The sequence below is a fragment of the Nicotiana tabacum genome, chromosome 12 (assembly GCF_000715075.1).
Source record: "Nicotiana tabacum cultivar K326 chromosome 12, ASM71507v2, whole genome shotgun sequence".
NCBI classification, from domain to species: domain Eukaryota; kingdom Viridiplantae; phylum Streptophyta; class Magnoliopsida; order Solanales; family Solanaceae; genus Nicotiana; species Nicotiana tabacum.
The window spans coordinates 122,398,392-122,412,506 of record NC_134091.1 but is presented as its reverse complement, the minus strand read 5'-3'; the positions used below and the strand labels follow the sequence as shown (position 1 = coordinate 122,412,506).

Sequence of the window (14,115 nt, the reverse complement as noted above, 5' to 3'; positions counted from 1 at the left end):
CCAGTGGAATTCAACGTTATACCATAATCAAATACTCAACAGTATTTGAATCTACCAACAAAACTAAAAACAAGTAATCAAGTGTCACTACATGATCCATCATCCAAAAATACAAGTCAATCAATCAATGCCATATGAATCCTCTGTAATCATTCTACTCCATTAAGGCACAACCCATGCCTATTCATTATCGACACACAGGTAAAGGCAGAAAATAAATTCTTGAATGCTAAATTTGCTGAATAATCAGAGAAACATGGTCTGCTGGAACCACTACTATGAGTATATTTTCTGGTATAAGTTTTGATTCATAAAAGGGGATAAGGCCATGTCGAAGATGCCACGAGTAGGGTGTGTACAAAGAAAACCGATAAACCGTACCAAACCGATAATCCGAGTCAAACCGGAAAAAAAATCCGATGTGGTTTGGTTTGGTATTGGAAAATAAAACCCGACCATAATTGGTTTGGTTTTAACTAAAAAAAGTCAAACTTGAAACCAAACAAACCCGATAGTACATTTATATAATTTTTAAAAATATATTATACATATAAATATTTATTGTAATGTAATTTATAAATATTTCTTAAACTTTTTCACAGTTTTATCTTTTAACGTATTATTTCAAATTTAAACTTAACATTCTTTTATGGTAAATAAATTTTATAGCCCATAAATGTAGTAACTCAAACAAAGTTTAAATCAATACTAATGCTAACAAAAGAAATTCAATTCAATACTATAAATGACGAAAGTGTTGGATAATTATTTTAGTTTTACATTGGTTTATAATGAAAATGCATAACTTAGTTTATCTTTTTCTTTAGTGCTTAGTTATGTAATTAATATTAGTACTTATTAGCTATACTTATTTTAGCATGACCTATATAGTATTTTTAGATTATGTTAATTTTTATTATGGCTTATTAATTAGCAATATTTGTTTTATGTAATTTTATTATTTTATCTTTGTTATTGAATATTTTAGTATAATGCTATGACTTATCTCATAGCATTATTAGATTAGTTTCTTGGAAAACACATTATATAGTTGTATTTTACTAGGACTTAAGAAAAATTTGGAGCACAAGTTACATATTTTATGATATGAAGACTTTACCAGAAAAAAATCAAGAAACCCGAGAAAATTCGACATTGGAAAACCCGACTTTGTTGGTTTGGTTTGGTTTATAAATTTAAAAACCTGACACCATTGATTTGGTTTGATAAATTAAAAATCCGAACCAACCCGACTTATGTACACCCCTAGGCACGAGCATGTGTCACACTTCAAAACAGACCCCATTATTCATTAAAGGTAAGTCAATGATCATCAACTATCATCACAAGTAATGCCAGAAAAAATCCGAGTGGTAAACAGAATAATCAGAAAAATAATGGCCCAGAGAACAACAAATAACAGAACAGAAATATTACATGCTAACCACAAGGAAACAAAGTACCCTAAAGAAGTTCTGTAAGGATTTCAAGTCACCTGTGCCAACCTTCCCAGGGCAAAGGCTGACATTTCCCTAAGTTGAGCATCAGGAGATTGGAGCATCTCAATTAGTGGTGGTACAGCACCTCTTTGCACAATGTGTATCTACAAAACCATCACAAAATATTAAAGCATAAATCAGATAAAGTTGCTTTAAATAATAATAAATCAAGAGTTTTACAACTCTTCGTGACATTAACAGAGTACATTGGTATCATCAACCTTGCAATCTGTGTTGGTTGCTGCAAATTGTCCAAGCAATAAAGCTGCTTCCCTTTGACTCTCCGAACAGGAGGAACTATCATATAAAAAGACTTACCATAAAGAGGAAAAGAAAAAGCAAATCATAAAACATCTAGGTCATATATGGAATTCTGCATATGATAAGCAGCTAAGAAGTAGAAGCTGTACATGACCAGCCACTCAAATTACTAGATCCAACTATACCTAAGCAACCCAATGACAGGTTGTAAAGCTCCAGCAAGAAGAACTTCCTTTTTGATATTTGATGATGAGTGCACCAGATTTCCATTGACTCCAACCTGTCATGCCACAATTTTGTTACGTCTAAGGATGATTATCACTTGAAGCATTGCCAGAACTTTATACCTAATTAAATATGAAACAAAAATAGAAATAGTATTATGAACTTGTAAAATGATGCCTAACCGCTTCATACTGTATGCCCGTATCTTTGGACCGCAGCAATAGAATAAGAATAGGTAGTACATTGCAATCAACAATCTGAAATCAATTTGGAGAAATTCTCCCATTAGAACAGATAATGCAAGAAGTTCAAAGATAATTTCCATAAATCAGAATGAAGCTACTAACCTGATTTTTGTTTTCATCGTTTTTAAATGCCAAAGTTCGCAAGGCTCCTGCAGCTGCTCTTTGCACCTACGAATCAACAAACTCAATCAATTCAACAAGAGGAGGAATACAACCTTCAATCCTACATATACAAAATACAGATGAAGTATGAACAACATGTCTTCTTTTGAATTTTTTTTTTAGAAACCCAAAATTTCAGAGAACAAAGAAATTAACCTGCTGCGACTTTTAATGCTGTTATTAAGATTGGTGATTGCATCAACTGCTCTCCGGATAACACCATTGACTGCACGAGGTTTTGTGCTTTATTGTGCCTCTTCAGCAGATCCACAAGATGGGGCAGAGCTCCAGCATCAACAATGAGTTGCTGTTGCTCCGGCTGTTTAAAGACACAGTAACAGTTAAAAACAAACACTTAATAAACGAAGGTACATACAGGATAGACTAGAAATCCAAATTCCCGTTGAGCAAAAAAGAACTGATAAGAAACACAAGTATGCAATCATTCTACTGTCATTGCTAATGCATCTTTTTCAAAAGTGGCAAGAGAGTGTGCACAATTAAACCAAATGATACATGCAAATATGCAAGTAAAACCAAAATACCAATTGAAGTGGAATGTATTCAATAACAAGACATAGCTTCTATTCTGTAAGCAAGGAAGCTAGTGTATTCAATAACAGAACATAGCTCCTGTATATGCTGAAGTGCAGAACTGCAGATATTATGGAGCAATTCAAAGAACATAAATACGATTCCAGATACTAACTTTTATTGCAAGAAGCCCAAGTGTAAAAGCACTTCCTTTCTAGATCTCATGCTTGTACGGCATCTGTCCACTATCTCCTAATTCACTCCCGAGGGACGGCACCTTAGGATGCTTCACCAAAGCTGGAACAGCACCACAGTCTACAGCCACATTCACAAATTCCTCTGCAACACAAAAATTCTCAAATATCAAAAATCAAACTCTTAGTCCCAAACTGATTGAAATAAACTAATCCAATTCTCTACATGTACACAGGGATGGCTCTATCTCAACACTTTGCCGTATTCAAACTTTCCACAATATCTCTGAATGCTATAAATTGAAAAATAAAGAAAAGCATAAAGAAAGAAAAAATGAGAACAAAAATGTTGACACCGCCGAAGCTAGTGTAGCAACTGATGAGATTGAGGGAACTATATTTTTAGCAACTGAAACTAGTTTCGGATTAGACAATGAGTGGATTTTAGATTCCGGTTGTTCATATCATATGTGTCCTAGCAGGGACTTGTTTTCTACATATGATTCAGTTGCAGGTGGAGTTGTCCAACTGGGTAACAATGTTACTTGTAACGTTATTGGCAAAGGTACAATTCGGTTCAGAATGCACGATGATGTGGTGAGAACTCTCACCGATGTTAGATATGTTCCTGAGTTGAAGAAAAATCTCATATCTTTGGGCACTTTAGAATCCCTTGGGTGCAAATTCACTAGTGAAGGTGGAGTTTTAAACATTATATGCTTAGCTGGACTCCCCTGTTTTCTGCCGAGTTTTGCTACTATATTCATGAATATAGTAGCAAAAATACATTGAATACAATCTATAACAACTGAAAACATAGCTATAGGAAGTAATTTAGTAAATGGTATATAGTAGCAAAAATACATTGAATACAATCTATAACAACTGAAAACATAGCTATAGGAAGTAATTTAGTAAATGGTAGCTATAACAAATTAATAATCACTAATATAGGATTTAACTATGTCCTAACTCTTTCGCTTGTTTTCTCATCAGTTGGAGTAAGGAAAATTTACAAGAAAAAATATGTTTTTCTTCAACAAATTTTCTATTTTTTCCCAAGAATTTCAAACATCCCACGAAATAAGAACGATCAACAAGATAATCGGAGCAGAATTGGATATACGAAGGAGATTATATGGTACAATATTCTTACATATATGGTATATATCAGCCAAACATTGCTATTATTTCCAACACAGGTCAGTAAGCAGGAAGACCAGACCCAGTCTTCCAATTATACAGGTAAATCACATTCTTTACAGCCCAGAATGAAACAAAGATAGCTAAAAGCATCACCAACCTCTGGATATTCCTACTCTTCACATGGACAAGAACATGAGTGATAAAGGCCAACAACAGCCCGAAAATCGTGTACAAGAACCCGACTGTAAACCCCTCGCCCCCTAACTCTAACTGCATCCCAAATCCTTTATAAAAGAAAACCAACTTTTTAGGATCATCTCTATCCACCACAGCAATTGGTATTTTATTGATTATGTTGTACATTGTCCCTGAAACACTGAAGAAGTACAGGAAAACTGACCCCGCCATCCATATATGCTTGTTATGTAAAAGGGTGTTTCCAGCAACAGTCTTTTTCACTAGAAATGGAGTCAAGATTAGCCCCAAAGCGATGATAATTATCTTTTGTTTCTTGGAAATGAAACCTGGCCGTTGTATGGGACCAACAGTGAGCTTAGTTTTAGCCTCCACGAATTCTGCCATCGATTCAGCATGCCCAGAGAAATCTGAAGACTTCATTCGAATAGAATCCCTTTTGAAATCAGTAGCTAAAGGGGGGACTAAACATATATAGGGGAGAGACTTGACTCCAAATAGAGCAAAAGAAGCTTGTGATTCTTGAAACACAATGTCAAAGAAAAACAGTTTCTTGTTATGTGGATTGTTTGTGTGGAATGAGGAGGAGAGAATCAAGAACTCTTTTTTACGACTTGGAAGTGAAATCTCTGGCTCTGAATGTAGCTTCTGTGAATCGAAGAATATAAGGAAAGAAAATGGCCTAGGGACAGGTATCCATAAAATTCGTCTAAGTAGTTTGTTAGAAAGGTGAATAACACCGGTGGGAGATTTAGAACGAAGGATGATCAATTCAGAAACTAAATCATCTGAAGTTAAGGGATGATTTTCGGGTACGAGGAGTAAAAGGAAAGTGAAGAAAAATGATGTTGTGTTGTATGAGATAGCCATTGTAACTGTTAATTCTGAATGTTCTGTTTCATACAATCACCTGAACTTTTGTACTGTTGATTGCTAAACATTTTGCCCATACTTAGGCTCCACATGGTGTGTTCCTAATTAAATTTGTCTATTTTAGGATTATGAATTCAATATTTAGCATTTAATTCTGGATTTACTACTATCTATTTATTATATTAAAAAATGATCCTATTTATCTGGACTTTTAGCAGCAAATCTCCATCTACACCTAAATTATGATGTTAATGACAGTCTTTGCACTATTGAATTTTACGTGAGGCTGAAGAATCTTTTAAATGCAGATTATGTCTCCTTGAAAAGCTAATAAATAGATTGTTTTTGTTTAAATTCCTACCCGATGTCCGGTAGCCTATTTGGGTTCTCACTAATCTAGATTTGCACTTCGAAGTACCACTTTGAGGGTAAAGCGCTTTTTACCAACGACAGCTCTATATCCAAGGCTCGAACCCGAACCACTAATTAAGGATGAAGGATTATTTACTACACTATGATAATCTTTGGTTGTTAGTTAATAAATAGATAGAAAAGCTAGGTTACCCTCTTAAAAGTAAATGCTTCTTTGGTAGAATGAGAAAACAAATCTTAATAGATAGATTTTATTGTTTAAATTCCTATCCAATGTCCGGTAGCCTATATGGGTTCTAGCTAAGAAAAATCACTTTGGGGTAGAGCGCTCCCTACCAAAGACTACTCCGTATTCAGGGTTCGGACTTGAACCTCTGATTAAGGACGAAAAAGTATTTACCACGTCACGATAATCTTTGGCGGTTAGTTAATAATTAGATAGAAAAGCTAGGTTACTCTATTAAAAGTAAATGCTTCTTTGTATTTCCTTTGGTCCATTTCATTCCTTTCGATGCAAGGCAAAGTAGACAGAAAGATGAACTATAATCCTTTTAATGTTAGACCAGCCACCATAAAATTAGTAAAGGATATTGAAGGGAGTTTGATAAATATTTGAGAAGCTATATTATGTAACTTCTATAGCTGAAAGTTTGTCAAAAGTTTTTAATGTAAAAGTTAGGCGCACAAACAAACACGTGCTTGATATTACACTAATAGGCGCGAACACATTCAGGAGTCGTTTGGTACAAAGACAAGTTATGGAAAGTGTGTTTGCAATCAGGCAAAAATCCTAGCAATTTCACCATTTTCAAGAATACTCAAACAAACTGAACACTCAATCGGATTAGTAATTGCCTCATCCGTGTCATGGTCATCACTTTGCTTGTAAACAAATATTGGGAGTGAAGCTATAATAGATGGATCAAGTCCATTTATTAGCTACCACTCAGCAATAATACATTATTTCACTTTGCTTTTTAATCTTAGGAAGACTCATGATCCCCGCCTTGTCAACATAATAACGTGCACGACCAGCAGCTAAGTGGGCATAATAAGCTGGTGCCACTGCATATAAGAGATGTAATTAGTTAAAGAATAAAAATACCTGAATATAACTCGAAAGAGAGACAAGATATTTATAAACAACAATCTAGGCGCAAAACTAACCGATGGCAAGCGATGATGTGCACCTTGCATCCCTGAGATGAACGGAAGTTGATTACAAGATATTCAAGCATACAAGGAAATTAAGTTCAAGATATTACCTGTAACACAAGTGGTATGTTAAATCCTGAATGGTTTCTGCATCGAATCCATTATCATCGCATAAGACGTGGTAATGCGCGGGATGACTAGTACCCTGATTTATTAATAGTAGACATCAGCGTATGAAGGAGCATACAACTGGTAATGAACTAAAATAACAACTTTACCTCCATGGAACCATGGCTGCACAGATAAAAATCAAACTCCATAGGGTGGCAAATCTTGGTATCTACTACGGTACCTATTTTTAAAAAATAGTAGCAGTCATATGATTAAGTATTCATTAAAGTACTCATACAAATACAATTTCATATGCTTCTATTACCAGATACTAAGAACAAAATTATGAAACCTGGCAAAATGTTTCCACTCTTGGGTATCAACTTCTCATCAGCCGGAAAAAGACGTGTCTGGTGTCTTTTCTGTACTACCACAAAGGTAAGTCGGGGCTTATACGTTTCGCCGAGTGATTTACATGCCTAAAAAAAAGGTGAGCTTTGCATGTAAAAAATATGTATAAAGATGAGTTGATTCATCAAAATCAAATGTGCAAAAACAGAACTGGCGACAGATCCCAAGACAATAGACAGGAATTTATACCATGCGAATAGCAGCTACTTCTTTTTCCAAAACCTCACTGAACTGACTTTCTCCCACTCCATCTCTGTCATTCACGGCAAAGTTTGACTGGATCATAACTTTGAAAAGGGAGACAAAATCACGAATCAACAGGAAAAAAGACTTACCTATAGAAGATTATTCTTTGAGGACATATCCCTGTAGACTCTTTAAAAGCAAGTAGCAATTCCCTGGGAAAAACAATTAATTTCTAAGACAAGAACTATGGTATGGAAAACACAATGTAACATTATAACCAGGGACTTGTACCTAATCATTCCAGCACCAACAGTCTTTCCATCATTTGTGTCTTCTTTGTACAGGTCCATAATGATCTCTTGCCTACTGCTCTGTGCAGAAACCACACTCCTATATTTAGTAAGCTCTGGCCAATCCATAGACGCGACCATCTATAAAAGAAAATATTATACTATTAGTTCCGCGGGAAGAGCATAAGCAACAATAGTAAAACAATTTATAATTAACAGATGTTAAGTAATAGACTTCACATACTGCAGCTATGGATGGACTACAAACATCTCCTGGTGAAGGATGTGACACATCAGAACCAAAGACAATAGTTGGGACAGCAGTGAGAGCCAGTATTGCGTGCTGCAATACGAAGTTTCTTCCACCTACCTAAAGTAAATTGCACATCAGAATTTGGTAAAGGACTGACAGAATGTCTTTTAAAAACGCACAGCTTAATTAGCAAACCTTGACGTTTATCTTCAGTGCTAAGTACTCAAGGTACCGCTCAATAAACTCTGTATCTTTGGAAAATGCTTTCTTTGACTGACAGCATTGGGAAACAAGACCAAGTCTAGTTTCACATATAGTTTTGATCTCTCCTGAAAAGATAAAGATGTCATTCGAAGCGAAATCACCATTAAACCACATAACTTCAATCTTTATCGTGAATGTTCCTATTCCTTATCAGTAATTCGAACAATCTTTATCACTGACCATAATATCCTGAATCCTTTGGTAGAATCACAATTAAAAGCTGAAGAGGTGTCTTCCCAGACTCTTCAACGATACCGACCAGAGTTTCCTCTATTTGACCAGCATCAGCTGAGCGAATAGGAACCAAAGGATCGTTGTTGAACTTCTACAACCAAATACAACAAGACTAAGAATGTGACATGATAAGCAGAAGCAAATACTTACAAATTATGAAAGTGACATATTGCCTTACCATTCCTAAACAGCGACACATTCTAATCAGTGATTTGCAGAACTCCTCTGGCTGCGACGATAACTTAGTCCTTGAGAAGCTGACACATGTCCAGGATGTTACGCTGCCACCATTGATCATTTTCTAGAAAAAAAAAAATCACAGATCGAGACCTAAATACTAGCAGTAAAATAATGTCACTGATTAAAAAAAAGGTAAAGAACATTAATAACCAATATGACAGATTTCGACAAAATGGCAAGAGATGCATATGAAACTCAGTTCGTGTTCTTTATGACTTCTGAGTAAACTCACTTTACATGCACGAAATGATAAATAGTATAAATAATATCAACGTTAACAATAATAACAAACAGAAATGTTAGAACAATATTACTCCTCTAATGAATCGCTATATAGTCAACTAATATACGTGACTATCGAAGAACCTTGTCGATCATATTCCAGTGACCATCCTCAGGCAGCACTTGTATTTGTTTCCCTGATTCAAGATTATACTTCAGCTGCAAGACCAGAAACAATGAAGATGTTAAAATCCCATGAGCTAACGTTTCAATGAATCCATAGATGCCTAAAACAAGCATAGCCCAAGAAATTGCCTGTGGAGCCGAAAGAACATGTGCATCAATGGTGGTGAGGCCATTCTGAACCGAAATACCGAATTCGTTCATCATCAACATCATCTAATTAAAATACAGATGTTAAAAAGCACGTGAAATCAATTATAAGCTTTGAACAAAAACTCCTTAGATGAATCACTATTTACTCAGAGGATAACTGAGACTGGCTATTGAAATACCTTGTCAATCATCGTTTCATCAGCATTATCTTTTTGGGAAGGCATGTTCTCAGCATCATAGATATTAGACTTCACAACCTACAGGAAGAAGCGACATCTAATTAAAAATAGATTTTAAAAGCATGTGAAATCAATTGCGAGCCGGACTGGTCTTATGTAAGACATATGTGGCGTATACATGCCTTCTTAATAATTTTCTCTCTATCAGTTGGTTTTTGACAATTTGCTTTTCGCATCCCTGAGACCTGCTTGGCATTTAGTGTACTTCTATATCTTTGTCCCGGGGCAATTTTGAATAACTGAAATTAAATATATGAGAAAGGAAAAAAAGTACATGAAGAGATAATAGCCATAGAAAAGTTGAAAAATAAAATGAAAAGATGCAGAATGACAATAAGAGTAAGTAACCTCCATGGGAATATATTCAGGAGTACTCTTTCGAATCTGAATAGCATGCAAATTTGGGTATTTCATTTGAGTCAGGTAGAGTTTACTGTAGCGATCGAAAAGAGATATCTCCCCTTCGGGATCATGGGAGACCCTTAAACAACATAATCGTCAAAAATTAGTCGAAAACACGAAAAGTTCCTGTAAAGAAACTGTAAAAACAACACAAGAAAAGTAAAACTATTTAACAAGGCAATAACAATCTAAGAACATATTCTTTTAAACCAGTCATAGCAACAATAGAATATATATATATATATATATATATATATATATATATATATATATATATATATATATATAACAACATTAAGACTTGATGGCAACTTAAAGCATATTAATGTTTAAAGCATCAAATAACTGAAATCATAACATACATTAACTCTACCGCTGGTTGATCCGACAATGCATAGACTTTGTAGCGAACGACACGACCCTCGTGAAGCATCTCCACCATAAGATCTTTCAAAAGGCATATGGCCTGAAATTATGAAACTAGTATCATCCTACATATCTTAAATTTGCTTAGAGAGAGTGATTTGAAGTCTTCAAATTGTGGCTAGAACATAGCAATAAACAAATAAGCAATTTTCTGGTACCTTGATACGGTCCTTATCAGACATAATGTACCCACTAAGATCCCTGACTTCAAGGTTCTTTGCAACAAATTCATATACATCTATTGTCTGGTAGAATGGTCTGGCTAAACTATCTGGAGCATAGTAGCAGGACAAGGGTTTTAGAGGAAATTATCCAATAAGATTGGACAAAAGAAAGAGGGGGGGGGGGGGGGGACCACTTACTAATATTCAAAGACAGCCCCATCTGTCTTGGCCGAAGGCTCTGAAAATAGCCAACCCACAATTCTAAACCTTCAGTTAGGGAACGAGGATCTCCCAACGATCTATCGAAAAATGAATCTCCCACTAATTCGTATCTACAATTGAAAGAATTCAGTTTAGACCTATATATTATCATTTACTATCATTCAAAAGTAAATGAAACGAATAAGAAAAATGAAGGAATTATACGTGGCTAATGGTGGTGTTTGAAGCACCACATTCAGAGCTTTTATAGCTTCTTGTGGATAGTCCGTTCTTGACCTTTCTATGAACTGATTCAAACTGGTTATATCAACTTCTCTAATAAACTTGAAAGAGACTTTGTATTCCATTAACCACCTGAAAAACAAAAAACAGCCCAAAGGTATTCATATTGTAGTGTTTAAGAACTCAAACACCAAAATCAAACTTACTCTTTTCCACCATTAGTTCCAGTAAGCTTGACATCAAAGTCTTCAGACTCAAATGGAAGCCGCTTAGAAGTGTAAACACAGCTTTTACCATCATATGCTAATTTGTGTTGATTCAAGAGATGCTTAGAGTCCACATAGAGCTGGAGTATAACTTTTGTTGACCATTTCTTTGACCAAATCGCGGGAGAGAATTTCACCTGAAAGTCAAAATTTAAAAGTTGTTTAATAACTGGAGAATTCGACATGCAGCATTGAAGGATGGAGTAACAAGATAAAAATTGAAGCAAGTGGAGCTCACAAAAAGTATGAACTCTTATTCACCAAAAGCTATGACAAACTCTAATATTGGTCCATGATAACACATCTGCTTTTCATTAAAAGACCCTAATACAATGACATACACACATGCTAAACATATAGAGGCTCGCATACAGACTAATAAATATCGATGCACATTTCATATTATCCAAAATACAGAGACACAAAGACACTTCAATGCTATATACCTTGACACAACAAAAATATGGTGTTCCAATTTTATTTACACACACAGATTCATTGACAAAAAATACCGTCATACAAATGCCATATACATATATTACACATAACAGAACTCTAGAAGGATATACAAAAATAAAAAAATATATACACAGAGACACAAAAACATACAAATGACTTACGCTGACTTACACACATGTAATAGTACTCACAAAAACATAAAAAAATGACTTACACAAATGAATCAGGACTTACTTCGTAGAAATACATTTTAACCTCCTTTTGCAGCTGAGTGCAAAGAAGATTAGCTCTCACTTTACAAGGAACTCCACTTTTACCGTACCCTGGTCTCCTCGGAAGCTTTGACGGCGACTCATCAGTTTTTATAGGCGTCTTATCAGTTTGTACAGGCGTCTTATCAGTTTTTACAGGCGACTGAACTGCTTTTGACGGCGACTGATCAGTTTTTGACGCCGAGCTTTTCTTCCCTTGGACAAGTACATGCGCATAAGACGGCCCCTCCTTCGAAAACATTGTAAGGAAAAGCCTTCTGAAACGCCGGAAACGCCTAGAGAAAGGAAAAAGGAAATAGGGAGAGCGGAGAGAGAGAGAAAAGGTGGAATGTAGGGGGAAAAGCTGCAACTTAAAAAGAAGTTGGGATTGGTGTGTCTATATATATATATATACATGTATTTGCACGTGGAGAGAAGAGAGAGAAAAGGTGGAATGTAGGGGAAAAGCTGCAACTTAAAAAGGATTTGAAACGCAATTTCTTTCTTACTTAGGGAATAAGCAGCCCCCAATAGTTCTTCATTTTTTATTGGAATATCGTCTAGTCCAATTTACTTTAATAAAAACATTTCTTATTCTTGGCAACTAAATGTTATAGTAGTCATTTATAGTAGGCTTTTAGTCCATGATGGAGTTGGACTATGTTATAGTAGTTTTGCATGCTTTCTCATTCTTCCTTTCCTTAATTGTGCAAGAAGTTATTGCTAATTAGTATAGTATTGTAACAACAACACTAAGCAGTGGCTTGTCCATGCAACACTAAGCAGTAGTTTTGCATGCTTTCTCATTCTTTCTTTCCTTAATTAGTATTGTAACAACAACACTAAGGAATAACGAGTATAGTGGCTTGTCCCAAGCAGAAAACAAACTTTATTAAACCCATGAATAGTACCGAAAAGAGTATATCAAAATGCTAAAGGAAGCAAATTAATCAAGAAAAGCAAATAGAGAAAACTCATGAAAAGAACACACTATGGTGAAATTTCCTTAGCTAAGTCTTGAAAAAACATACTAGAAATTGCAGATAACAAACATTAACTGTTAATTCCAACTCGTTTGATTACATGAAATAACACTAAATTATGGAATATTTATTTGTTACTCTTTTTAATCAAGCAGGCAGCGTGCTTAGAGATCTAGCTTTAACTATTCCAAACTATTTTCTTCCTTGTCACCATAATCATATATGATCGTCCATGCTTATCTTTTTTCGGAACCACTATATTATGACTTTGCTAGAACAAATAAAATCACCAAACCAGATCACGTAACACTTTAAATTGGAAACATTGATGAGCAAAGGCAGATTAAGGATTTTAATTTGATGGGGTTCAATCTCTATGTATTTATTATTGAACTCATTATACAATTAACATTATGGGTTTAAAACGTGGTATTTATATTGAATCAATTCACATATTCCTAAAATCACGTACAAATTTAACTGTTATTCGTTTTTAGGATAAACACACACTACTAAAAAATTAGCTAATTTCGTCTAGAAAAACCGACCGAAATCGGTCGAAAATTGAGAAAAAGCGACCGATTTTTGACCGTTTTTCATTAGTCAGAAAAATGATGGTCGCTAAGGTGTTTCGACCGAAATCGGACAGAAATTTCAATGCGTTAACTGACAGTCAAATTACATTTACCGACCGAATCGCTCGGTATTAATTAATTTTTTTTAAATTTAATTTTCAAAATACCGACCGAAATCGGTCGGTATTAATTAATTTTTTTATATTTAATTTTAAAAATACCGATCGAAATCGGTTGGTATTAATTAAATTATTTTTTATTTAATTTTTAAAATACCAACCGAAATTGGTCAGAGAATTTTAAATATATAATAATTTTAGAAATATTACAGATATATATTTTTTTGTATCGCATGTATACTCCACAACCCTAGATATCATAGCACCACAATATTATATCTCACTATATTACTAATTAGTACTAGTATATATTATCATTATTATTTTATTGAATTCTAATTCTAAATATAGAATTTTTAAATCTTATTACTAAGCACTA

General features: G+C 34.7%; 2 protein-coding genes and 1 long non-coding RNA gene across 4 annotated transcripts; all 3 read right to left on the bottom strand.

Moving 5' to 3' along the window:
* Positions 1-2,164: 2,164 nt before the first annotated feature.
* LOC107778824 (uncharacterized) lies at positions 2,165-2,765 on the bottom strand. The gene is made up of 3 exons (XR_001646489.2): positions 2,549-2,765; positions 2,333-2,398; positions 2,165-2,242 (listed from the first exon to the last, which is right to left on the bottom strand). It is a non-coding gene; the product is annotated as an uncharacterized LOC107778824 (long non-coding RNA).
* Positions 2,766-3,109: 344 nt separating this feature from the next.
* Positions 3,110-5,418, bottom strand: LOC107778822 (putative dolichyl-diphosphooligosaccharide--protein glycosyltransferase subunit 3B). 2 transcript variants are annotated; one of them, XM_075227598.1, is made up of 2 exons: positions 4,424-5,418; positions 3,110-3,265 (listed from the first exon to the last, which is right to left on the bottom strand). In XM_075227598.1, the coding sequence occupies exons 1-2, from the start codon at positions 5,329-5,331 to the stop codon at positions 3,205-3,207; spliced, it is 969 nt and encodes a 322-aa protein (XP_075083699.1). In that variant the 5' UTR covers positions 5,332-5,418; the 3' UTR covers positions 3,110-3,204. The 2 variants fall into 2 exon arrangements, with proteins under 2 accessions (XP_075083699.1, XP_016454618.2); XM_016599132.2 differs by lacking the exon at positions 3,110-3,265 and having other exon boundaries at positions 4,278-5,418.
* A 1,058-nt stretch (positions 5,419-6,476) lies between these two features.
* Positions 6,477-12,408, bottom strand: LOC107778821 (protein argonaute 5-like). The gene is made up of 21 exons (XM_016599131.2): positions 12,043-12,408; positions 11,290-11,486; positions 11,066-11,215; positions 10,838-10,971; positions 10,634-10,746; positions 10,412-10,515; positions 9,996-10,128; positions 9,770-9,886; positions 9,217-9,291; positions 8,789-8,911; positions 8,557-8,701; positions 8,308-8,441; positions 8,104-8,229; positions 7,861-8,000; positions 7,719-7,781; positions 7,573-7,636; positions 7,325-7,451; positions 7,140-7,213; positions 6,972-7,066; positions 6,874-6,905; positions 6,477-6,771 (listed from the first exon to the last, which is right to left on the bottom strand). The coding sequence occupies exons 1-21, from the start codon at positions 12,319-12,321 to the stop codon at positions 6,653-6,655; spliced, it is 2,544 nt and encodes an 847-aa protein (XP_016454617.2). The 5' UTR covers positions 12,322-12,408; the 3' UTR covers positions 6,477-6,652.
* Between the last annotated feature and the right edge of the window lie 1,707 nt (positions 12,409-14,115).